The sequence below is a fragment of the Artemia sp. Qi Xiang Cuo genome, chromosome 12 (assembly GCF_049724085.1).
Source record: "Artemia sp. Qi Xiang Cuo chromosome 12, ASM4972408v1, whole genome shotgun sequence".
Taxonomy (NCBI): domain Eukaryota; kingdom Metazoa; phylum Arthropoda; class Branchiopoda; order Anostraca; family Artemiidae; genus Artemia; species Artemia sp. Qi Xiang Cuo.
Genome location: NC_142805.1, coordinates 33,953,040 through 33,980,337, shown reverse-complemented (window position 1 = coordinate 33,980,337; position 27,298 = coordinate 33,953,040). Strand labels below are relative to the sequence as shown.

At 37.0% G+C, this 27,298-nt stretch overlaps 1 protein-coding gene across 2 annotated transcripts in view; it reads left to right on the top strand.

Moving 5' to 3' along the window:
- The window catches only part of Smyd4-3 (SET and MYND domain containing, class 4, member 3), a 90,818-nt gene that overhangs the window by 49,002 nt on the left and 14,518 nt on the right, over window positions 1-27,298 (top strand). For both annotated transcript variants that reach the window (XM_089097721.1, XM_089097722.1), the window contains exons 4-5: window positions 13,900-14,095; window positions 16,703-16,847. In XM_089097721.1, the coding sequence (XP_088953847.1) occupies window positions 13,900-14,095; window positions 16,703-16,847 (341 nt within the window). The remainder of the gene's footprint in view (window positions 1-13,899; window positions 14,096-16,702; window positions 16,848-27,298) is intronic.

Sequence of the window (27,298 nt, the reverse complement as noted above, 5' to 3'; positions counted from 1 at the left end):
TCGTAAGTGATTAGAGGGCAACTAACCCCCCTCTCACGCCCACCTTTTCCCCAAACACATCCAGTCAAAATTTTTAGATAGCAATTTTCTTCAACGTAGTTGAAAAATCTGTAAATTAGGTCTATGAGGATGACAATCCCCCCCCCCTCCAGCCCTCAGAGAAAGGGTTGTAAGCTATGCCTTGGGGGCATATAAGGTTTTAACAGAAAGCATTGTCGCAGAAACTTCAAAAACTGCTAATTTGATTGGAAATTCAAAGGGCTAGTGCCCTTTTTAATAATCGAAAGTGATGGGAGGGTAACTAACCCCCGTCTCACGCCCAAGTTTTCTCCAAACACATCCAATCAAAATTTTCAGATTAGCATTTTGTTCAGTGTAGTTGAAAGTTCATGAAATTAGGTTTTTGAGGATGACACCCCCACCCCAACCGCCTCCCCCCCCACAGCCGTCAGGGCAATGGTTGTAAGTTATGCCATGAGGGCATATACGGTTTGTATACAAAGAATTGCCGTAGAAACTTCAAAAAGAGCTCATTTATTTGGAAATTGAAATGGCTAGTGCCCTTTTTAATAGTCAAAAGTGATTGGAAGGCAACTAACAACACATCCAATCAAATCCGAACACATCCAATCAAAATTTTGAGATTGCCATTTTATTCAAAGTACTTGAAAGGTCTGGAAATTATATCTTTGAGGAAGACATTTCCACGAAGTCCTCAGGATAAGGGTTGTAAGTTATGTCCTGGGGGCAGTATAAGGTTTTTATTGAAAGCTTTGTTGTACAAACTTGAAAAAGGGCTCATACGATTGGAAATTCAAGGGGTAGTGCCCTTTTTAATTGTAGAAAAGGATTTGAGGGCAACTAACCCCCCTTTCACGCCTACCTTTTCCCCAAACACATCTAATCAAAATTTTTATATACCCATTATGTTCAACGTAGTTAGGTCTTTGTGGATCATAAGCCCCTCAGAGCCCTCAGGGCAAGGGTTGTAAGTTATGCCCTGGGGGCATATAAGACTTTTTTTTATAGAAAGCGTTGTCGTAGAAAATTCAAAAAGATATCATTCGATTGGAAGTTGAAACGACTAATGCCCTTTTCAATAGTTGAAAGTGATTGGAGGGCAAGTAACCCCTCTCTCACGTCCACCATATCCCCAAACAAATCCAAACACATCCAATTTGGAAATAACCATTTTATTAAACGTAGTTGAAAGGTCCGGAAATAATGTCTTTGAGAATGACAACCCCCTCAGAGCCTTGAGCGCTCTGAGGGGGCCGTCATGGCAAGGGTTTTAAGTTATGCCCTGATGGCATACACGGTCTTTATAGAAAGCGTTGTCTTAGAAACTTCAAAAGGGGCTCATTTGATTTGAAATTGATATGGATTGTGCCCTTTTTAATAGTCGAAAGTGATTCGAAGGCAACTAACACCCCTTCCACGCCTACAATTTATCCGAACATATCCAGTCTAAATTTTGAGATTGCCATTTTGTTCAAAGTAGTTGAAAGGTCCGGTAATTATATCTTTTAGGGAGACATTCCCACACAGCCCTCAGGATAAGGGTTGTAAGCTATGCCCTGGTGGCAGTATGAGGTTTTTATGGAAAGGATGACAACCCCCCCCAGCCCTCAGAGAAAGGGTTGTAAGCTATGCCCTGGGGGGACATACAGTCTTTATAGAAAGTATTGTCGTAGAAACTTCAAAAAGGGCTCATTTGATTGGAAATTGAAATGGCTATTGCCCTTTTTAAAAGTCGAAAGTGATTGTAAGACAACTAACACCCCTTCCACGCCCAAAATTTATACGAACACATCCAATCAAAATTTTGAGATCACCGCCCCCACAGCTGTCTGGGCAAGGGTTGTAAGTTATGCCCTGGGGGCATATAAGGTCTTTATAGAAAGTGTCGTCGTAGAAAGTTCAAAAAGGGCTCATTTGATAAGAAAATGAAATGACTAGTGCCTTTTTTAAAAGTCAAAAGTGATTGGAAGGCAACTAACACCCCTTCCACGCCCACAATTTATACGAACACATCCAATAAAAATTTTGAGATCGCCATTTTGTTCAAAGTAGTTGAAAGGTTTGGAAATTATATCTTTGAGGAAGACATTCCCACGCAGCCCTCAGGATATGGGCTGTAAGTTATGTCTCGGGGGCAGTATAAGGTTTTTATTGAAAGCTTTGCCGTAGAAACTTGAAAGCTTTGCTCCTTTTAATAGTCGAAAGTGATTGGAAGGCGACTAACACCCCTTCCACGCCATCCATTTCCCGAAACACATTCAATCAAAATTTTGAGATAGCCATTTTGTTCAGCGTAGTTGATTTCCAGAAAGAAATTATGGCTTTGAGGAGGACACTCCCCCACAGCCATCAGGGCAAGGGTTTTAAGTTATGTCCTGGAGGCATATAATGTTTTTATAGAAGGCGTTGTCGTAGAAACTTCAAGAAAGGCCCTTTCGATTGGATATTCCAAGGGCTAGTGCCCTTTTTAATAGTCGAAAGTGATTTGAGGGCAACTAACCCCCCTATCATGCCCACCTTTTCCCCAAACACATCCAACTAAATTTTTAGATAGCCATTTTATTCAACTTAGTTTTAATTTCTGGAAATTAGGTCTTTGAGGATGCCAAACCCCCGGTACAGCCCTCAGGAGAAAGGTTGTAAGTTATGCCCTGGGGGCACATAAGGTTTTTATAGAACGTGCTGTCGAAGAAACTTCAAATAGGGCTCATTCGATTGGAAATTGAAATGGCTAGTGCCCTTTTTAATAGTCGGAAGTAATTGGAAGGCAACTAAAACCCCTTCCACGCCCACGCCATTTCCCCAAACACATCAAATCAAAATTTTGAAATAACCATTTTGTTCCACGTAGTTTCAAGTTCAGGAAATTATACTTTTGAGCAGGAGACTCCCCCCAGAATCTTCAGAGCAAGGGTTATAAGTTATGCCCTGAGGGCATATAAGTTTTTATTGAAATCTTTGTCGTAGAAACTTCAAAAAGGGCTCATTCGATTGGAAATTCAAAGTTCTAGTGCCATTCTTAATAGAAGATTGTAAAAAAAGTAAAGAACGATGTTGGCACAATGTATTATTTTTTTTTCCATACCAGGGCACTTCGTATCGAAGGAGTTGTCGTAGAAACTTCGAAAAGGGCTAATTCAATTGGAAATTGGAGCGGCTAGTGCCGTTTTAATTGTCGAAACTGATTGGAGGGCAACTAGGCCTTTCCTCCATGCCCATCATTCCCCCAAACATATCCAATCAAAATTTTTAAATAGCCATTTTGTTCAGCGTAGTTGATTTCCAGATACAAAAAATATGTTTTTGAGGAGGACACTTCCTCACAACCCTCGGGGCAAGGGTTTTAAGTTATGCCCTGAGGGCATATAAGAACGATTTTGGCACAATGTATTATTTATGAGTTTTTTTCCTTTAGAGCAGGGTACATCGTATTGAAAAAGTTATCGTAGAAACTTCGGAAAGGGCTCATTCAATTGGAAATTGGAGTGGCTTCTGTCCTTTTTAATAGTCGAAAGTGATTGGAAGGCAACTAAAACCCCATCCACGCCCACCATTTCCCGAAAAACATCCAATCAAAATTTTGAGATAGCCATTTTGTTCAGCGTAGTTGATTTTCAGATAGAAATTATGATTTTGAGGAGGAAACTCTCCCACAGCTTTCAGGGTAAGGGTTGTAAAATAGACGAAAATTATTCGAAGGCTTGATATTTTTTTAGTAAAGATCGATGTGGGTACAATGTCTCATTATTATTTTTTTTTTTTTTGTTTGTTTAGACCAGGGCACTTCGTATCGAAGGAGTTGTTGTAAGAACTTCAAAAAGGGCTCATTCGATTGAAAATAGAAAGGGCTAATGCCCTTTTTAATAGTCAAAGGCTATTGGAGGGCAATTAGTCCCCCTCCGACGCCCACCCTCCCATTTGTCCATTATGTACAAAAACAAAATGTAGCCCTAAGATTAAATCAAAATGCACTCTATTAATAATAATTCCCAATAAAGCATCTCAGTAGTATCCCAAGAACGACCGAGGGTATTATGTTCAAAATTTCGGGGCTACTTCTGCTCTTAAAATATAAAGAAATCAAAATAGCGTAAGTGTATCCAAACTATCATAGGCAGCGCAATAGAGCTGCCTAAGTAAAGAACGATGTTGGCACGATGTATTATTCTTTTATCCATACCCGGGCACTTCGTATCGAATGAGTTGTCGTAGATACTTTGAAAAGGGCTCATTCGATTGGAAATTTGAGTGGCTAGTGCTCTTTTTAATAGTCGAAAGTGATTAGAGGGCAACTAGCCTCCCGCCCCCCCCCCAATCCCATCATTCCCCCAAACACATCCAATATAAATTTTGAGATAGCTATTTTGTTCAGCGTAGTTGATTTCCAGATAGAAAATATGTTTTTGAGGAGGACACTCCCCCACAACCCTCGGGGCAAGGGTTTTGAGTTATGCCCTGAGGGTATATAAGAACGTTGTTGCCACAATTCATTATTTATTTCCTTTAGAGCAGGGCACTTCGTATCGAAGAAGTTGTCGTAGAAACTTTGAAAAGGGCTTGTTCAATTGGAAATTGGAGTGGCTTGTGCCCTTTTTAATAGTCGAAAGTGATTGGAAGGCAACTAGCACTCCTTCCGCGCCCACCATTTCCCGAAACACATCCATAAAAATTTTGAGGTAGTCATTTTGTTCAGCGTAGTTGATTTCCAGATAGAAAATATGTTCAACTCCCCCACAACCCTCGGGGCAAGGGTTTTAAGTTATGCCCAGGGGGCATATAAGGTTTTTATAGAAGGCGTTGTCGTAGAAACTTTAAAAAAGGCTCATTCGATTGGAAATTCAAAGGGTTATGCCCTGGGGGCATATAAGGTTTATATAGAAAGTTGTTGGATAAATCATAGGCAGCGCGATCGCGCTGCCGATGTGGGCACAATGTATTATTATTTTTTTCCTCCATACCCAGACACTTCGTATCGAAGGAGTTGTCGTAGAAACTCCGAAAAAGGCTCATTCGATTGGAAATTGGAGTGGCTAGTGTCCTTTTTAATAGTCGAAAGTGATTGGAGGGCAACTAGCCCCCGCCACGCCCATCATTCCCCCAAACTCATCCAATCAAAATTTTGAGATAGCCATTTTGTTCAGCGTAGTTGATTTCCAGATAGCTCTTAGGTTATTGAGGAGGACACTCCCCCACATCCTTCAGGGCAAGGGTTGTAAATTATGCCCTGGGGGCATGTAAGGCTGTTATAGAAGGCGTTGTCATAGAAACTTGGAAATTTGATTGGAAATTTGAAGGGCTAGTGCCATTTTTAATAGTCGAAATTAATTGGAGGGCAACTAGCCCCCCCCCCCCCCCACCCATCATTCCCCCAAACACATCCAATCAAAATTTTATATAGCTATTTTGTTCAGCGTAGTTGATTTCCAGGTACAAAATCTGTTTCTGAGGAGGATACTCCCCCACAACCCTCGGGGCAAGGGTCTTAAGTTATGCCCTGAGGGTATATAAGAACAATTTTGGCACAATGTATTATGTGTGAGTTTTTCCTTTTGAGCAGGGTACTTCGTATCGAAAAAGTTGTCGTAGAAACTTCGAAAAGGGCTCATTCAATTGGAAATTGGAGTGGCTTGTGCCCCTTTTAATATTCGAAAGCGATTGGAAGGCAACTAGCACCCCTTCCACGCCCACCTTTTCTCCAAACACAGTCAATCAAAATTTTTAAATACTCGTTATATTCAACGCAGTTTTAATTTCTGGAAATTGGGTATTTGAGGATGAACCCCCCACCCCCCAAAGCCCTCAGGGCAAGGGTTGTAATTTATGCCCTGGGGGCGAATAAATATTTTTATAGAACGCGTTGTCATAGATTCTTCAAATGGGGCTCATTCGAATTGAAATCGAAATGGCTAGTGCCTTTTTTAATAGTCGAAAGTAATTGGAAGGCAACTAAATCCCCTTCAACGCCAACGACATTTCCCCAAACACATCTAATCAAAATTTTGAGATAGCCATTTTGTTCCACGCAGTTTCAAGTTCAGGAAATTATACTTTTGAGCAGGAGACTCCCCCCAGAATCTTCAGGGCAAGGGTTATAAGTTATGCCCTGAGGGCATATAAGTTTTTATTGAAATCTTTGTCGTAGAAACTTCAAAAAGGGCTCATTTGATTGGAAATTCAAAGGGCTAGTGCCCTTTTTAATAGTCGAAAATGATTTGAGAGCAACTAACCCCCCTCTCACGCCCATCTTTTCCCCAAACACATCCAATCAATATTTTAGATAGCCATTTTATTTTACGCAGTTGAAAGTTTTGGAAACTTGGTATTTAAGGAGGACAACCCCCCTCCCCCCCCACACAGCCCTCAGGGCACGGGTTGTTAGTTATGCCCTGGGGGCATATAAGGTTTCTTTTGAAAGCGTAGAAACTTCGAAAGGGTTCATTCAATTGGAAATTGAAAGGGCTAGTGCCTTTTTTAATAGTTGAAAGTGATTGGAGAGCGACTAACGCCCCTCTCACGCCCACCATTTTCCTAAACACATCCAATCAAAATTTTCAGATAGGCATTTTGTTCAACTTAGTTGAAAGGTCTTTAAATTAGGTCTTTTAGGATGATAACCCCCTCAGAGCCCTCAGTGCAAGGGTTGTAAGTTATGCCCTGGGGGGATATAAAGTTTATATAGAAAGTTGTTATAGAAATTTCAAAAAGGGCTCATTTGATTGGAAATTGGAATTGCCCTTCTTGATAGACGAAAGTGAGTGGAGAGTAATTAACCCCCCTCTTACGCCCACCATTTCCCCAAAAAAATCAAAGTTTAGAGATAGCCATTTTGTTCAACGTAGTTGAAAGTTCTGGAAATTAAGTATTTAAGGATGACAAACCCCCCAGAACCCCAAGGGCAAAGGTTGTAAGTTCTACCCTGGGGACAAATAAGGTTTTTATAGAGAGAGTTGTCGTAAAACTTTAAAAGGGGCTCATTCAATTGGAAATTGAGAGGGCTAGTGCCCTTTGCAATAGACAAAACTGATTGGAGGGTAACTAACCCCCCTCTCACGCCCATCATTCCTCCAAACACATTCAATAAAAATTTTCAGATAGCCATTTTGTTCAACGTAGTAGAAAGTTCTGAAAATTAGGTCTTTGAGAATGCCAGCCCCCCCAACACTAAGGGCAAGGGTTATAAGTTATGCATTGGGGGCATATAAGTTTTTTATTGAAAGTTTTGTCGTAGAAACTTCAAAGGGGCTCATTTGATCGGAAATTGAAAGGGCTAGAGCCATTTTTATTAGTTTAAAGTGATTGGAGAGCGTCTACCGCCCCTCTCATTCCCAGAATTTCCCCAAACACATCCAATCAAAATTTTGAGATAGCCATTTTGTTTAACGTAGTTGAAAGTTCTGGAAATTCGGTCTTAGAGGATGACAACCACCCTAACAGACCTTAGGGCAAGGGTTGTAATTTTTGCCCTGGAGGCATATAAGGTGTTTATAGAAAGTGTTGTCGTTTCAAAAAGGGCTCATTTGATTGGAAATTGAAATTGCCCTTCTTGATAGACGAAAGTGAGTGGAGAGTAATTAACCCCCCTCTCACGCCCACTATTTTCCCAAAAACATTCAATCAAAGTTTAGAGATAGCCATTTTGTTTAACGTAGTTGAAAGTTCTGGAAATTATGTATTTGAGGATGACAAACCCCCCAGAACCCCAAGGGCAAAGGTTGTAAGTTCTACCCTGGGGACAAATAAGGTTTTTATAGAGAGAGTTGTCCTAAAACTTTAAAAGGGGCTCATTCAATTGGAAATTGAGAGGGCTAGTGCCCTTTGCAATAGACAAAACTGATTGGAGGGTAACTAACCCCCCTCTCACGCCCATCATTCCTCCAAACACATTCAATAAAAATTTTCAGATAGCCATTTTGTTCAACGTAGTAGAAAGTTCTGAAAATTAGGTCTTTGAGAATGCCAGCCCCCCCAACACTAAGGGCAAGGGTTATAAGTTATGCATTGGGGGCATATAAGTTTTTTATTGAAAGTTTTGTCGTAGAAACTTCAAAGGGGCTCATTTGATCGGAAATTGAAAGGGCTAGAGCCATTTTTATTAGTTTAAAGTGATTGGAGAGCGTCTACCGCCCCTCTCATTCCCAGAATTTCCCCAAACACATCCAATCAAAATTTTGAGATAGCCATTTTGTTTAACGTAGTTGAAAGTTCTGGAAATTAGGTCTTAGAGGATGACAACCACCCTAACAACCCTTAGGGTAAGGGTTGCAATTTATACCCTGGGGGCATATAAGGTGTTTATAGAAAGTGTTGTCGTTTCAAAAAGGGCTCATTTGATTGGAAATCGAAAGGCCTGGTGCCCTTTTTAATAGTCGAAACTGATTGGAAGGGTTGACATTTTTATAGTAAAGATCGATGTGGGTATAATGTATTATTTTTTATTGTTGTTTAGACCAGGGCACTTCGTATCAAAGGAGTTGTCGTGGGAACTTCGAAAAGGGCTCATTCGGTCGAAAATAAAAAGGGCTGACGCCCTTTTTAATTGTTAACAGTGATTGGAAGGTAACTAGTCCCCCTTCCACTACCACCCCCACCCCACCAATTGCCCCTTTTGTTTAAAAAATAAATGCTGCCTTAAGATTAAATCAAAATGCCTTGTGTTAATGCTAATTCCCAATAAGGCATCTCAGCAGTATCCCAAGAAAGACTGAGGGTATTATGTTCAAAATTTCGGGGCTGCTTCTGCTCTTAAAATTTAACCAAATCAAAATAGCGTAAGTATATCCAAGCTATCAAAGAAAGTAAACCGATTTTTTTGCGAATAGTATCAAGTTTTCCATTTAAGGTCAACTAAAGGAGGTATGAAACTAAATTAAACAGTACTATTTGGGCCCAGATTTTTAAAAGGGTATATGTTGTTAAAAATTGCTGAAAATTTTTATCCAGCATACAAATAGCAGTATTATTATTAATAGCAAAAAGTATTATTTTCTTTTTCCCTGAAAAGACTATGTCAATATAAAACGAACCGAAATTAATTAAAAAACTTTTTCCACAAAATAAGTTTTTCAAGGAAAAGTAAAGAACTCCATTAAACAAAAAATTTGCAAAAATAAAATAAAAAAATCTACCAAGCGTAAAACTACCACAAATCAACATCGTTAAATTAATAAAAACCCAAAACGAACAGAAATTACAATAAATAACCGAGTCAAACTCAAAACAAGCAGAAATTAGCATGAGTAGGGCTCAAAACCCCTGTGCCTTCCCTAGGCCAGAACAAAATTTGCACTTTACTGAAAAAATACAAATGAATGTCCATTGTCAGTCTAATATACATATACTGATATTTAATAATCAAAATGTTAATATTATTTGATTTATTAAAGTTGTAAAAGTAAAAACATTTATATTTTTTTCAGTAAAGTGCAAATTTTTTTCTGGCCTTGGGAAAGCATAGGGGTTTTGAGCCCATATTATATTAAGTTCTACTCCTTTTGAACTTGACTCGGTAATTTATTGTACTTTCTCTCCGTTTTGGGCTTCATTTATTTATCGATGCTGATTTGTGGTAGTTTCACGCTTGGTAGATTATTTGATTTGATTTTTGCTCATTTTTTCTTTAGTGGAGTTCTTTACTTTTCTTTGAAAAACTTATTTTGTGGAAAAAGCTTTTTTAATTAATCAAAGAAAGTAAACAGATTTTTTTCCGAATGGTATCAAGTTTTCTATTTCAGATCAACTAAATTAAACACGACTATTTGTGTCCAGATTTTTAAAAGGGTGCATGTTGTTATAAATTGCTGAAAATTTTTCTCCAGCCCACAAATAGAAAGCAAAAATACAAAGTATTAAAAAAAACCAAAAGATTTAAATTATTATTTTATTTTTACCTGAAAAGACTATATAAATATAAAACGAACAGACATTAATTAAAAAAAAACTTTGGCTATCTCAAACTTTCTATCGAATGTATTTGGGGAAATTAAGACATAAGGGGGGGGGGGCTAGTTGCCCTCATATCACTTTTGATTCTTAAAAAAGGCACTAAGACTTCTGATTTCCTATTGAATTAGTCATATTCAAAGTTTATACGGCGACCCTTTCTATAAAAATCTTAAATGTTAACAATGGGCAACTATTGTAACCTATAGCCCTTGCCCTGAGGGATGTTTGGGGAGGGAGGAATTGTAACACCCATAGACAGAGTTACTGGACCATTCAACTCCGCTGAACGAAATGGCTGTCTCAACACTTTGATTGGATGTGTTTTGGGAAATGATGGTCGGTGGGGGGGGAGGTTGCCTTTCAATCACTTTTAACTACTAAAAAGCGCACTAGCCCTTTCAATTTCCAATCGAATGAGTCCCTTTCCAAGTTTCTGCGACAACTTCTTCTATACGAAGTGCCATGGTCTAAAAAAAAAATAAAATAATAATACACAGTGCCCATATTGTTCTTTACTTAGGCAGTGCTACTGCTCTTCCTATGATTCTTGAATTTAGGAAACAAACACGGTGCCACATTTAATAAAAAAAAATATATAGAAATTTTTTCACTGACTTACTAAAAAAAGTATTACTCACTTTACTAATATTCTCGTTCCAAACTCTCCCTCTCCGCTGCCTTTGAACCAGTTGTTTGTAACTCAATAGTCGCCACCCTTACGTCAAACGTTCGTGTTAACTGATCGTGTTAACGGGGCTTCATGCCTTCTTAATTGTCCTGCTTTTTAAAATGAACACCCTAGCTCTAGAACAAGAGAAATACAGCATAAAGTTTGTCCATTTTGTATTCCAGTGTTTCGAAGAAAAATGATTCATTGAAATGTATTTGCTTTAAGTAATAAAATGTTTGGTCTAAATTTTGTGAAGGGCAATCAACAAATGAAGCGATTATAATAACCAATTGAATGTAGTTTTTGTTTTCAGCATAATTTTGTGAAGGTACTAGTCAAACATACTGCTTAGAGCTAGGGAGCTGAGGTGGCGGCAGCTCCCCTTATCTGTAGGACAGCTTTTTCTCGTTTTTGTATGTACCGTCACGCTTTCATTTCACTGCAACAAAGTAATTTCTGTTCTCTTTAATATTTTTCCAGGGCTAGGTCAAGTGTGAGAGAGGCTCCAACCCTCCTGAATCTTTCTTTTGAAATTTGATTGTCAAGAGTCTGAACTTGTTTGAAGAGTCAAATTTGATTGTGTATATTCCTTCAACGTCATTTATATTTTAAGATGGATGTTTGTGTTTTTCCTTAATGATATCCATTTTTACAAAATATATCTGCCAAAAATTTATAACCTATATGTCGCACCAAAAAAAATATTTATTTTGAAAATTTTTTGAACATAGAAAAAGGAATTATTTGTGTAGAAACATATTAAATTGCTCATAGGAGACTTTCTTACTTTTTCCTTTTCCTTTTTGATACTTACAATTTTTGGATAAAATTTAATAAAGATTACTTGCTTAACTGTTCATTATTATTTTTGAATGTTCGCGAACAGAAGAAAGTTCATTTCTAACTAATCGTTTCAAATCCACTTTGGTTTATGCATGTAGATTTACCAGAAAATGATAAACCGCAGAAATTACACTTCCTTCCCTGTCTAAAAAAAGCATTTGTACTTACTAACTTGTACTTGAATCAAGACACAAGTTTTACATTTCTCCTTGGCACTAAGATGTGTCAGACAGTCACATTCCATTGGGTTCGATCAAAGGTCAAAGGAGTAGCGATTTCAAGCAAGGAGGGGTCCCATTGTCAGCCGTGTCGTCTGAACCCACCAATGGGTTCGAGGTTGGACTTGATGATGTTTATCCAGGATTTTGACTGACCTCCACGCCTTTTTAATAGCTTGGAACAGTTTTCAACAAAGTGCCTTAGAAACAAAGGAACTATCAGACCTAAGATTGCCATGGCCAAACCAAAAGAGACGGTAGCAAGGAATGATGGATTCTGGGTTAAACTTCTATCCGCAACATTGTATTATTATTTCGGTCGGACTTGGTCGCGTAGATTCAGTCTTAATATGTGCCTTATGCGCTTGTGGTCGGACATTCTTAGAGCCTGAATTTCAGAAGATTTTATTGTCCATGGTTCGCATACCCTTAGGATGACGAAGCGAACAACGAATTCATAACTCAGCATTTTTCCTTAATAGTAATCTTTCTCCTTTTCCAGAGCGGTCCTCGCAGTTGTGAAAAGATCAAGGAGGTTGCTGACATGCAAGCGCTGATTTCATCACAGCATCCATCATTAACGTCCATAATCTAATCAAGCTTTTTAAATTTTTCTACTTACTCAATCTGGCTGTGATTCAGTGTTAGAGGTGAGAAAAGATCATCTTTGGTCTCCAGTTCTGGTATTTTTGTATAGTGATCTTCCATCCCATAGGAACAGCTGGTACATATACTTTCTGGATCATGTCCGTCATTTTCAGGCAAGAACCACCCAGCAGTGAGACCTCTTCCTCGTAGTTCCAATTGGTGATGCTGAAATCGGGGCTCCCTTTGATTGGGTTTGTTTGTCGAGTTTCTTGCAAATCTGAAGAGATTTAGGTGAACAGTAGCTATGCTAATTAGGAATATAATCTGGTGGACTTTGATTTCAGTTCTTTCCTCTCTTTTTAATACAGGGACGACAACTAAGTTTCGCCATTCTTGTGGGAATGATTCTTGCGTCAAAACTGAATTGGAAAGATCCTGATGTCTTGGAGCTTGGCTTGGGGCTGCTTTGAAGATTTTCGCTGGGATCAAGCCAATTTATAGGGTTTTGTGATTCTTGGGTTTCATAATGGCTGCGTAAGTCCACCATCGACATCATCATAGAAGCCATGCTGACTATGTACATCTTCTATAGCAGGCTGGTTAGAAGAGTTGCTGTTATTTGCTTAAATAATGCTGATATTAGAAGGTTTTATTAGGAGGGTCGCTGCAGATGTCGTCAGTAATTTTTGAAAATGAGACCTCCATCTTTCTATGACATCGTCCTTAGTCGTGAGAATGGTACTATCATTGATTTTTTCCGAAGTTGCATCTTATTTTCCCAAGAGGGTTCTTTGAGAAACTGGTAAAGTTTCCTCGAATCTAAGGGCTGTGCGGCCTTCTCCATATCTTTTTTCATATGATCCCAATATCTCTTGCGGTCTTGGTGAGCTGATGTGTGGCATAGCTTCCAAATATCCTTGAAGTCAGACAAAGTACTATTGTTGCCTATTTTCTGCTTGTTTGATACCATTCTGCTTGTTTGATGGTCTCATCACAGATCCATTTTTTACATTTTCATTTTCTTCTCACGAGGATCTTTTCGGCTGCCTCTTTTATGTTATATTCGATTGATCTCCACTCGTCCCCAATGTCACTCACTGTTCTTTTGTCCCTTCCCAAGCCAGGACGCTGAACCGATTAGAAAACTCTAAGTGAAGTTGTTCCAGGATTTGTCTGTATTTGAGTTGTCCTGTATCTTATCTTTGGAGGGGGGAGGGATAACTCTGTTTTGCGCTGCTAGTTTGAGGGCTTGGAAAAGCTTCACTAGTGTTTTGTCGGACCGTATCTCCGTAGCCAGTGGTAACGCCTCTAAAGGCTCTACAGTTTATAATAGACCTCCTCTAACAACCAGATTATAGAATATAGTCGGCTTGAGATCGCTTAGACGATCTTTACAAATGTAAAAAAAAGTATTTGGGTGATTTTTGAAACAAAAAATATATTAGAAGTGATGAAAATATCAAATATTTATTTTAATTATTGAAATAATGTGCGGCACGAAGATCCTTCATTATACTTATCTTAAATACTCATCCGTCTAGTATTATAGTAATAAACAGTTAGTTAAATTTTTTTATCTTGATTCATGGAACTGTCAAGGCCTATATCTATTTTCAGTCTCGAAGCTCCCATTCCTTGTCAAAGGTGCAGTCGGATATCGTTTTGTACAACTAAGTGTCGGAATATTGCTGTTTCTTCGTATCATAAAACTGAATGTAGTCTTATCGACGCACTATGGTTTTCAGGGATCAGTATTACCTGTTACTTAGCCCTCCGAATGGTATCCCAATTTCCAGCCGTTTTTTTTCACAAGGTAATAAATTGTATATTCGTTATTTTAGATTTTTTTTATATTATTATAAAAAAAAATCATGACCAATACCAGAGATTTATGGAGGGAAAATCATCATAGGTTAAGTAGTAGGTCGACTTTGGTTAGTAGGTTGAGCAGTAATTGACTTAGTTGTAGGAAGGAGGAGTAAATTTTAAAAAAATAATAATTAAAAAAAGAAAAGTAACGTGAGGATAATTGATAAAACATTGACAAGAAAGAATACGCTTATCTTTAGCAAATTATTTGACAATTTATAAACTATGCAATTTTTCGATTGTTTACACACTGGATTTATCATTGGGATAAGGAGAATTTTACATTGTAATTTAAATTTTCACAAAACTTCGATATCCAGTCAAAATTTTTTATCAGCAGTAATTTTGTGCAATTAGTTTTTAATAGTAATTTTACTGTAGTATTTTGGGTGTATAGAGAGGGTATTATTAGTCATATGAATTGAAAAAAATAGCAGGCCTGCCTGGAACAGAATTTATTTTTTTTACCTCCCCTGCATTTTAAAGCATCTGAAAAGACAAATATATACCAGTTTTGAGCCAGACGAAATTCGCCAAACACTAGATAGTCTTGAGGGCTTTTCTTTCAAAATATGAATATGAATTACATTCCAATTTTAATTTGCTGATCTAAACATCATCAGTTTTGATCAAATTTTCAAATTATTTTCCTATTCCATCCTCATTTTTTTTCTGGAATTTTAGTTGGAAAAATGTCTGGGAATATTGGTACTATAATAGCAATCTAAAGGGGGGAAAAGAAGGAAATATCTTAATAAAATAGAAGCAATACCATTAAATTCCTTATTGTATGCTCGTCTTTATTATCACATTCGTATTTCTGACGATGTATCCCACTCCTGATGGTTCCACATGTAGCCCTGGATATATATATATTTCTGTTGTATTAAATCTTTCGATGTTTTGTATTTCATGGTAAACAGGTTTCTTGACCCCTCCAAAGCATTGCGCTTCTCATCCAAAAAAAATTAAGATCTGTTAAGTACCGAATATTCTTAAAATAATTTAAGAATGTGAATAACAATCGAAGAAAACATGATAATTTATTATTAGAAACATCTTGCGTGTTATAAAGTAAGAATTTTATTGTTCTAGTGTTATCTTTTAGTTTTGTATGCTAAAAGATATTTCTTTTAGCAGCAATATATGGCTCTACATGGGGTTATCAAAGGGGGGAGAGGGCTTTGTGCATTGTCGGGAATGTGAATATGATATTTGAAAGAGCATAAAATAGAGAATCTAACAATACTAATTCTATTTTATTAAGACGTTTCCTTCTGTGGAGGTGTCAATCTAGAATGCTTCTGGGGCTACAATTGAATTCACTAATATAGTTTCTGTATTGAGTGTTTCTACTTTTAGAATTCAAGAAAACCTCAAATCTGTACAAAAAAAATAAAAATTAAATTGTGTGATGAAGCCCCTATTAAAATACCTTTCAACACTTTTCTGGGGCAGATTGCAAAATCAGAGTCCTATGCGAGGGTGAGATTTGAAACTATGGATTTGTATAACAAGATAAAAATTATTTTAATTGACTGCATGCTATAACAGGTATCTTTCTATTTTTATTTCCCACAAGAAAAGACTTTTTAGTTGTGCCTCTTCTTTTGCCAAAACAAATGGATTACAATTATTACAGTAGTTGGCAGATATTATTGAAGAAGTTGCGTGTAATAAAGTCCAGGCATATGCACATGGAGATTAAAAAAGCTGCGTTCTATGTACGTACCTGATTTTACCAGTCTAAACACTAAAACAAAGCAATATGCAAAGTTCTGCCCATAGTCTATATTGAAGAGGTCTGATGAGAAGTCAATCTTTAGCGTAAAGAACGAGGTTTGAGGAACCGGCAATCCCCAGAATTTATCGAATAATTTCTATTCGCTTTAAATTTAAATGTTGCTCGTTACTTTCAGTTGAAAAAACTTTATTTTTTGTGTTTAATTTCTTAAATGTTTTCAAATCATTTCAGGAAATTCCCTCTCCCCCCCCCCCTCCGTGTAAAATTTTCCTGAAAAATTTCTTCCCCAAATAAAATTATCCCCGTGTACCCCCCCCCCCTGCATAAAATTCCCCTTTTCCCCGAAAAATGTCTGTATATTTCTCAGTAACATTTACTATATGCAAACAACGTGCAACTTTTATAACTTGCAGCCCTTTCCCCAGGGGCTCCGGGGGCATGACATTCCAAGAGCTATTTTTATTAGACCTGTTAACTATGCTGAATAAAATGGCAATATTAAAATTTTAAATGTATGACTTTGAAGAAAAATGGGGCTTGGGAGGGAGGCTACTTGCCATCCAATCTTTTAGTTACTTAAGTAGGGCACTAAAACTTTTAATTTCCGTTAGAATAAGGCTTCACTCGATCTTCTAGGACTGTTAATCTGATACAATCATCCTTGGGTTAAAAAGAAGACCCCCCCCCCCCAAAAAAAAAAAGAACATTCATCTGTGATTTTCCTTCGGGCAAAAATGGAAAATTCTACATTTTTCTAGATACAAGCTTCAATAAATTAATCAAAAATTGTTATTTTTATGTCGACAGGACCCAACAAAAGATCGATTTTCAATGGAATCATTGGTAACACACTCCGAAAAAAGAACCGCGAAAGATTATTTCAATCAGTCACTAATGGCTGCATTTCTACTGAGATGTCTTTCAGAAGCTGGATATTTTCTAGAAATTAACGGTATGTTTTTTATAGTTTCTTTTGCCGCATTACGACCAATTTATCTTCAATTATGCGTCCATGCATTGCCTTTGTTAATGCTGGCGAAATATAATGAAGGGATTCTCTATATACTGTCTTTCAACTTGTTACGAGTGAGAAACCCAAAAATACCTCCGAGGGAGGCTCTGTTGAGTATCTGCATTCAAAAAATGATTTTTTTTTTTTTACGTTAGCTTAGTATATAAAAACTGAATATGAGATTCCTGTTAATGCTTATATTGACGCCGTCTTAAATTTTTTTGGGATTTTCCATGTAATTTTCTGACTGTTGTTTACTAATCCTGTGCCACTGTGTCTTTTGCCAGATCTGCATTACATATTGAAAAACTGCTTTTCTAAGCATCTATCTTTTGTAATCATTAATTTAAAAAAACTTTTTCCAAAAAATTAGTTTTAAAAAAAGTAAACAGCTCAATTAAACCAAAAATGAACAAGATAGAATAAAATAATCTACCAAGCATTCAACTACCATAAATCAATATCAATAAATAAATTAAACCCAAAGCAAACAAATTAAAATAAATAACAACTCAAACTCTTTTGATTCAAACTCAAATGAGCAGAAATTAATATGAGCAGGGTTCTAAAACCCTATGCTTTCTAAAATCCAGAATATAATTTGTACTTTACTGAAAAAAATTCAAATGAATTTACTGAAAAAATATGCATTGTCAGTTTAATATAAATATGCTGATATTTCTCCCTTACAATCCAATTTAATTTTTGATATCTTAAAATTATAAAAATGAAAACATTTAAAGGAATTTTTAGTAAAGTACAAATTATATTCTGGCTTTTAGAAAGAATAAAGGTTCAGAACCCTACTCATATTAATTTCTGCTCGTTTTGAGTTTGGTTCTGTTATTCATTTTAATTTCTGTTTGTTTTTGGTTTTATTTATTTATTGATACTGATTTGTGGTAGCTGTATGCTTGGTAGATTTTTTGATTCTGTTTGTTTCATATTTGGTTTAATGGAGTTCTGTACATTTTTTGAAAAACTTATTTTGTGGAAAAAAGTTTTTTTTAACTAATTTCTGTTTGTTTTATCTTGAGATAGTCTTTCTCAGGGGAAAAGACTGAGCCTTTTCTAAAGTTAAACGACCATCCCTTCCTTAAAACCTTAAATATCCCCTGGGCATAACTTACAACCCTTGGCCCTAATCTCTTGGGTTTTTTCCAACCCCAACAACCTTGTTATATGATATTTAGACTATTTTGAATAGAATGGCTATCTCAAAATTTCTAGTAGATGCGTGTGTGTGTGTGGGGGGGGGGGGGTAGCTGCCCTCCGACCACTTTGACTCTTAAAAAGAGTAGTAGAGCGTCTCCTTACCAATCCAGTGGTCCCCCTCCGAAGTTTATATGAGGAAGTGGGGGGGGGGATTTGTTATACTCAAAAACATATTTTACAGACCTTTCAACTACGTTGGCCAAAATAGCCATATCAAAATGTTGATTGGAAAGGTTTGGGAAAATCATGGGTGTGGGAGGGGGGATTCTCCCTCCGATCACTTTCGACTATTAGAAAGGGCAATAGCTGTCTCAATTTCCAATCTAATGAGTCCTTTTTTAAATTTTTACGACAACTCTTTCTATAAAAACCTTATATGCCCCAGGGCATAACTTAACAACCTTAGCTCTGAGGGCTGTAGGGGGGGGGGAGGTTTCATATTCAAAAATATAATTTCCAGACCCTTCAACTATGATCAACAAAATGGCTATATTAAAATGTTGATTGGAAGTGTTTGGGAAAATGATGGGCATAGGAGGGGGGGGTATTCACCCTCCGATTGCTTTTGACTTTTAATAAGGGCGCTAGACCTCTCAGTTCCTAATTGAATGAGCCCTGTTTGAAATTTCTACGACAATGCTTTTTATAAAACCTTATATGCCCCCAGGGCATAACTTGCAACCTTTGCCTTGGGGGATGTGTGGGGGATTCGTCATCCTCAAAGACATAATTTCCGGACCCTTCAACTACTTCGTACAAAATGACTATAGTGACCAATGGTCACTTATAATAACAAAAAAATATGCTTCCCCGAACGGGGTTGAAATGCAGATTAACTCAATAATAGTATTCTTTACAGCAACTGTTCATAGGGGTGGACCTTCGCTTGGCCCAGCCAATCCTCTCAATCCCCATTCAAAACCAATTCTACTTTATTAGCTTTATTATTCAATGACTCAAACCAGGAAGTCCAAAATAGAATTTACTTCAAAGCTTACTTATTGCATAACAACTATAGTTCAGCAACGAGACTTTTAAATTGTCATTGAAAATTATACTATAGGCAAATCTAAGCAAATGCAATTACGGAACAAAACCAGGTCATTTATCTGAAATGAAAAGAAACAGGAGTGGAACCCCAACGGTTGGCATGAAAATGGGGTTAGTTGCCCCCTAATCACTTTCTACTATTAAAAAGTGCACTAGTCCTTTCAATTTCCAATCGAATGAGCAATTTTTGAAGATTCTACGACAACCCTTTCTATGGAAGCCTTATATGCCCCCAGGGCATAACTTAAAACCCTTACCCTTAGGACTGGGGGGGGGGAGGGGTGTCATCCTCAAATATCCAATTTCCAGAACTTTCAACTACGTTTAACAAAATGGCTGTCTCACACTTTTGATCGGATGTTTTTGAGAAAATGATGGGCTTAAGAAGGGGTTTAGTTGCCCTTTATTTACTTTCGACTATTAAAAAGGGCACTAGCCCTTTTAATTTTCAATTGAATAAGTCGTTTTTGAAGTTTCTACGACAACGCTATCTATAAAAACCTTATTTGCCCCCAGGGCATAACTTATGACCCTTGACCAGAGGGGTGTTAGGGGGGGGGGATTTCATCCTCAAAGACATAGTTTCCAGAACTTTTAACTACGTTGAACAAAATGGCTATTTCAAAATTTTGATTGGGTGTGTTTCGTGAAAAGATGGGCGGGAGAAGGGGTTAGTTGCTCTCCAATCACTTTCGACTATAAAAAAAGCACTAGCCCTTTCAATTTCCAATCAAAAGAGTCCTTTTTGAAGTTTTCTTCGACAATGCTTTCTATAAGAACCCTATATGCCCCCAGGGCATATCTTACAACCCTTGCCCTGAGGGCTCTGAGGGGGTTATCATCCTCAAAGACCTAATTTCCATAACTTTCAACTAAGTTGACCAAAATGGCTATCTCAAATTGTTTATTGCATGTGTTTAGGGAAATAGTGGGGGTGAGAGGTGGGTTAGTTGCCCTTCAATCACTTTTGACTATTAAAAAGGGTCCTATCCTTTTCAATTTCCAATCGAAAGAGCCACTTTTGAAGTTTCTACGACAATACTTTGTATGAAAACCTTAAGTGCCCCCAGGGCATAACTTATAACACATGCCCTGAGAGCTGGGGGGGGGGGTCATCTTCAAAGACCTAATTTTCAGAACTTTCAACTACATTGAAAAAAATGGCAATCTCCAAAATTTTGATTGGATATGTTTGGGGAAACGGTGGGCGTGAAAGGGTTAGTTGCCCTCCAGTCACTTTCGAATATTAAAAAGAGCACTAGCTCTTTGAATGTCCAATCAAATAAGCCCTTTTCGAAGTTTCTACGACAAATTCTTCGATACGAAGTGCCGTGGTCTGAAACCAAAAAACAAAAAAAAAGAATACATTGTGCCAACATAGTTCTTTACTTAGGCAACGCTATTGTGCTGCCCATAATAGGCAGCGCAATAGCGCTGCCTCAGTAAAGAACATTGTTGGCACAAAATATTATTTTTGGTTTCTTTCCTTCTTTCTTTCTTCTAGACTAGGGCACTTCATATCGGAGGAGTTGTCGTAGAAACTTCGAAAAGGGCTCATTCGATTGAAATTAGAAGAGCTTGTGCCTTTTTTAATAGTCTAAAGTGATTGAAAGGCAACTAACACCCCTTCCACGCCCTTCATTTCCCCGAACTCATCCAATCAAAATTTTTAAATAGCCAATTTGTTTGTTCAAGATAAGGGGCAAGGGTTTTAAGTTATGCCCAGGGGGCATTTAAGATTCTTATGCAAGGGATGGTTGTTCAACTTTAAAAGAGGCTCAGTCTTTTTCCCTGAAAAAAACTTTGTCAATATAAACGAACAGAAGTTAATTAAAAAAAAAAACTTTTTCTTCAAACTAAGTTTTTCAAAAAAAAAATTAAAGAACTCCATAAAACCAAAAATGAACAAAATAGAAAATAATAATCTACGAAGAATACAACTACCAAAAATTTGTATCAATATATAATTGAAACCCAAAATAAACAGAAATTAAAATAAATAATAGAGGCAAACTCAAAACGAGCAGAAATTAATATGAGTAGGGTTCTAAACCCCTATGCTTTCTAAAAGCCAGAATATAATTTTTACTATAGTGAAAAATTCTTTTAAATATTTCCACTTTTTTAACTTTAAGAAATCAAAAATTAATTAAGATTTTAAGGAATAAATATCAGCATATTTATATTAAACTAACAATGCATTTTTTTTTTCCAGTAAACTCATTGGAATTTTTTCAGCAAAGTACAAACTATATTCTGACTTTTAGAAAGTATAGGGATTTAGAATTCTACTTATATTAATTTCTGCTCGTTTTGAGTTTGACTCTGTTATTTATTTTAATTTCTGTTTGTTTTGGGTTTCAGTTATTCATTGATACTCATTTGTGGTAGCTGTATGCTTTGTAGATTATTTGAATCTATTTTTGTTCATTTTTGGTTTAATGGAGTTCTTTAATTTTTATTGAAAAACTTATTGTGTAGAAAAAGTTTTTTTAATTGATTTTAAAAAATGATGCCTTAAATCTTTTCTTTAAGAGGTCAATGATAAATTTTTACGCTTGAAGTTTAAACAGTGTTCAACATGAAAACTTACAAACATGATGCACAGTTGGTATCCACAAGTGTGACTAGCCACAATTATGATTTCATCTACAAGTGTAACTAGTCTATAATGGATCGGATTATATTTTCTTACAAAAATTGGCATAGCTTTCTGGGATATGCCACACCTGTCAAAACTGTACAATACTTGAAATTTGGTTAAAGGCAAAAAATTGATGTAGCGTTCTTAAGCCTCATATAAATTTTAAAATTGTACAAAATTTTGGATTTGTCTTTAAAAAGCAGAAGGAAAAAACTTCCAAAAGAGCTTCCTTGCTCATGGGAAAAGACGGAGATACAAGAAGCTTTTAGTGTCACTAAAGAAAAGTTCATAGTCGGACGTCCTATTGTTTTGGTCAAAATTGTAAAAATTGTGGAACTACTGAAACATGAGAAATTATAAATATCACTCCAAAATTACCTCCTTTACTAGAAATAGAATTTGAACAAAATACAATAAACTTAAGCACGAATAATTGGTATGTTGCATTCTTTCTCTTTCGAGATAATGTACATGTCAAAACGTATGAGCTTTCGTTCACCTAATCCACATTCTGTGAGAATAAGATGAGTGAACGTTTACTGCTTTCAAGGCCTACAGAGCTGAGCCAAGAGATTGCTGGACAAGGAAATCTTAATAAGAACATTGTTTCAAAACGCATTTAGCTCATAGAATTGGGAAACATTGAGCCGCTGAGGATACTTAATCCAATTAAGTCACAAAAAAGAGGGAAATTGAAGAAGGGCTCTCAAATGTTTCCGAGATACGGATGACTATGAGAATCGAAGAAATCGGAGCACCAGTTTAATCCTATAATTGAACATGTTGAGTTTTAGTCTGTGTTTCAAATACTGGAACACTTTTAAAAGTTACTATATCCCAAGTAAAAGTTATAATGGGTTTTATTGCTATTTTCCACTTGATTCTAACAGTAAAATAGTATTTTACACACTTTTTGCAATTGTAAATATCCTGACTAGCGGTATATTGTTATTGCTGTTAGCAATTTGCTAGTTAATTTTCCTTTCAATTTGCTAGTGATTTGCCTCTTGATGTAAAAAAAACGATCTGATAGGAAAAAAACTAAAAATTTTATAGTCCATGAGCAGGGACGTAGCTCCAGCATTTTATTGGGGGGAGAAGGGCAAGGCAGGTCCACATCCAGATATTCAATGGGCATGGGCTATCATTCAGGGGAAAGCAGTGGCGATACTGACCTCTTCAATTTGCTTCTGTCTACGGTGTATTAAGTATTATTACATAGGTATTACAGTAAGCATGTAACTTACTGTCAACTACGACCTCCAATTATTTTAATAAAGATAAAATTTCAAAAACTGCAAAATGATTACAAATATTATATTATCTATTTCAAATTTCCATCCCTAAAATTTCTGCGCCTGGGGTGAGTAACCCTTTCCGCCTTCTTTCCTCTAAAACCACCTATAGAGAACAGGGTCGTCACGTATGGGGGGAGGGGACGCCCCCAATATTTTAAGCCACTTAGTAAAATCAAATTAGTCGGTAAAATCGTAGCGCCACGATTTACCGACGCTGCCAAAATTTGTTGTTGCGTTAAACAAAACCAGGAAAGTACTGACATATGATCTACGGAAATCTCGAACTTGGTCGGTAAACGCAGCAGTATTACCAACTCCTGCCGTGATTTTACGGATGGTGCCACAATTTTTCAATTGTTGAAGTAAAGAGCATGAAGATACTGACATGACAAATACCGAAATATGTATCTCGGTTGGTAAATACAGTGGTTTTACCGATTCGTGCAGTGATTTCATAGTTGGTGCCACAGTTTTCCATTCGGTTAAAGAAAATCAAAATACGGATAAGACATCAATTGAAATCTCAATCTAGGCTGGTAAATGTAGCTGTTTTACCGACTTGTTTCGTGAATTTACAGATGGAGCCAAAATATTTTGTTCGGTTAAATAAAGAACATGAAAAACATGGTATGATGTGTACCAAAACTTCAACCTCGTCGGTGAATCTAGCGGTTCTACCAACTTGTGCAGTGATTTTACGGATGGTGCCACTATTCTCTATTCGGTTAAATAGAGAACATGAAAATAATGATATGGTGTCTACCAAAATCTTAATCTTGGTTCATGCAACGGTTTTTCCATTACATGTTCTGATTTTACGGATTGCGCCTCAATTTTTCATTCTGTTAAATCAAGAACATGGAATATTGTAAAGCTGATCGTATAGAATTTTTCAGAGATAGCGTTGCTCATTCAGCCAAATTATAACATTATTCCAAAGTCTTTCTCAAATAATTCAATCAAAGATCAAGGATTCCAATTCCAAATTCTTCACTGAAACAAGTTAACCAGCAAAGCAGGAAATTTACGATATCTAACTTAAACACCGTCCTGGACGTCTGCCTGCTCGTTATTTATAGGCATTTGCTAATTATGGAGCCAACCCGCTTGATGACTGGAAATCGTTCTATGCTAAGGAGCTCTGCGGTGTCCTTAGAGCCCTAGTGACAAGCTTTGATGTCGCAATCTACGACAGCTCATCTTTTCTGGGGCCAGTATACCAAAGTTTCCTGGGCAAAATGTATGACAGCTATAAAAGCCTTTCCGAACTCATGAAGATGTTTCCTGGAAAAGGTTTAGATCCCGCGGAACTAATGTTAGAGCTAAAGGCTTTCAAACATGTTTTGGCCAGGTCTGAGGTTGAAAGCAACAAAGTCATAAATCACACCATCTTTGAGGGACTATTCCGTGAAATTAACGCAGTTAAATCGATATTCCCGACTCTCTGGTCAGTTTACCAGGGGTTTGCAACAAGACCACTAACTGTGGCCACAGCAAAAAGAAATTTTAGGAAACTGAAACTGGTCATGACACATTTATGCACAACAATGGACGATGACAGTTTTGATCACCTTGTCATGAGGTGCTGCAAGACTGATATTACAAACGAGCTGAAACTTGACAAATTAATGAAGGTCTGGCTGTCTTCCAAACCAAGACGTTTGAATTTTAACTTTAGGTATATAGTTCTATTTTCTTCTTTTTTTGTTGAATCTGTGTATTTTAATTTAAATTTGCCGATTTTTCATTTCTGAGATCTTTTTGTATATAAATAAGGTTATCACTTTTGTCCTAATATATTGCTCCATTCTTCACTAGGTCACATGTCGTTGTTCATACACTATCTTATGGGAAAAAGAACTAAGCAGCTATTCTTCCTCAGATTATTATTATTATTATTATTATTTATTGGAAAACCCGTCATACAAAAAAGGAAAAGACGGAGCAATAAGCAAAAAAAAAAAAAAAGCAATACACAAACTTAGGAGTTACACATGTGGTTTGTAGTGACGAACGCTGGAGCTAAGATCTAAATCAGCACTTAGAACAAATTACACAAAACGAGAAAGAAAAACACAATCATACGCTGCTCTGTAGGTACGCGACATTTTTCTTTTATTTTTTTTTAGGCTCCTAAATACTGAACAAAAATAAATAGTATGAACATCATTGCATCAAGCCGTAATTGGTAAAAAAAAAAAAAAAAAAAAAAAATCAAAATTGAATTAAAAAGGATATACAGTAGATAATGATATTAACTAATGTAAATATGACAAAAAACGTTAAAAACAGTTAAACGACACTTGCGCCCGCTTTTCTTGAACTCAGATCACTCTCAACAAATGATTCATTTACTCCGATATACATAAATAACAGAAACAAGGAAATTGTTCAATCACGGATCCTTTTACAACTTTACTTAAAGCAATATGCTTAAAAGAACCGATAATTAATAAACAACTCTATTATTAGTAATATACGCAATATATTATAAAAAAAAAAATTGACACCAAAATTGAAAATAACCAGCGTCACTTAAATTGGACTCGCAAGAAAAGAGACTAAATCAACAGTCAGTTTAAAAACTGCAACAATTACACTAAGCGCGAAAACAAACACTTAAAAAAAAAAAATAAAAAAACACAACAAATACATCTTAACTAATGGGTTAATACTGACGACCAGGGATGATTCAACTTTATTAAACGGGAATTATAAGCACGAATTTGCTTTTCCACAGCTATAATGGGGTCAGCAATGCTGAATTTTCTAATCAGAAAAGAATTGCGCGTCCAAGAGGGAAAACGTAAAAGATATTTTGCGGACCGGAAGAAAACTGAACGATTTTTTGACTTGTCAGAATTTGTGAGCATTTTCCAAAACGGCAATATGTACAAATAATTTGGTAGAGCGACAGAGTTAAAAAGTTTCGAGAGAAGATGGCGGTTGAACCATAACTTATTAGTTACAAAAGAAGCATATGGTAACACAACTCTACGCTCAATGTGAGCAATTAATAATTGTCGCGTGTGCATTACTGACAAACCAATGGGAAGACCGAGGTAGGTAATTTGACCTACTGGCTTAATCCTACTATTTCCGAGAGGAATATCCCTAGGCTACGCTTGCTTCCAATTGAAGAATACAACTTCGGACTTTTCAGCATTGAACTGAAGACCTAGTTTTGCATACTCAGATTGTAGCGTTACGAAAATCTCGCTTATGCGCTGGATATTGCGGCTCACATTCAGAATGTCGTCTGCATAACATACGAGAGATAAATCAAGACCGGCAAAGATGAATGATGTGGGAACAGCTGACTGTGCATCAAAAACTCCATTATTGAAGAGTGAAGGGAAGAAACAGCACCTTGACGGGTACCTTTTTCAACATTGACAAAAATATTAGGGGTTGGTGCATAGACTTGAGAGCCGTCAACTTTAGCTAATGGGTGAAGTATTAGGCGAACTTTAAGACGATAATACATGTCTCGAAGGGCTCTGATATATGAGGGGCTCACTCCACGTTTTGCTGCATGGAGTAGCATAGCGGCGTGAATGAGAGAGTCTAACGCTTTACGAACATCATGCCCAGCCAATACGAGAGTTTCACCTGATGCATCAGCATCGATCAATGCGTTCGCAACAACCGACAAAGCGTGGGCACAACCGAGACGTGGCTGGAATCCAAATGGGTTGGGTGGAACATAGCATTTTGCGTTCAGTTGGTCAATGAACAGAAGTTCAAAAAGCTTACAGAAGGTAGTAGCCACTGTTATAGGGTGGAAGGACGAGCACTGGATAGCGAGTTTACCTTTCTTTGGAATCGGAGTGAGATCTCCGATTGAGAAAGAAGACGGTACAACTCCTTGGGTAACAATCATCTGCATCAAAAGAGCAATATGGTTTACCAGCAGCTAGCTTCCATGCAGAATGTGAAGAGCGCTTATTTTATCGATGCCAGAAGATTTCTTACACTTTAGGCGTTGGATTGCTCGCAGTACAGAATCAGCTGAAACAACAAAATTGTCGGTTGGACACCTAGACAGAAAATTTATGAAGCTTATCTTCATATTCGGACTGTAGGGCGGCATCTGGTGGGGAGAATTCAGCAGAGAAGTATGAATTCCATTCGGAATCAGGAATAACTTGAGCAGATAAGGTGGGCCCTAGGAGGATCTCTTG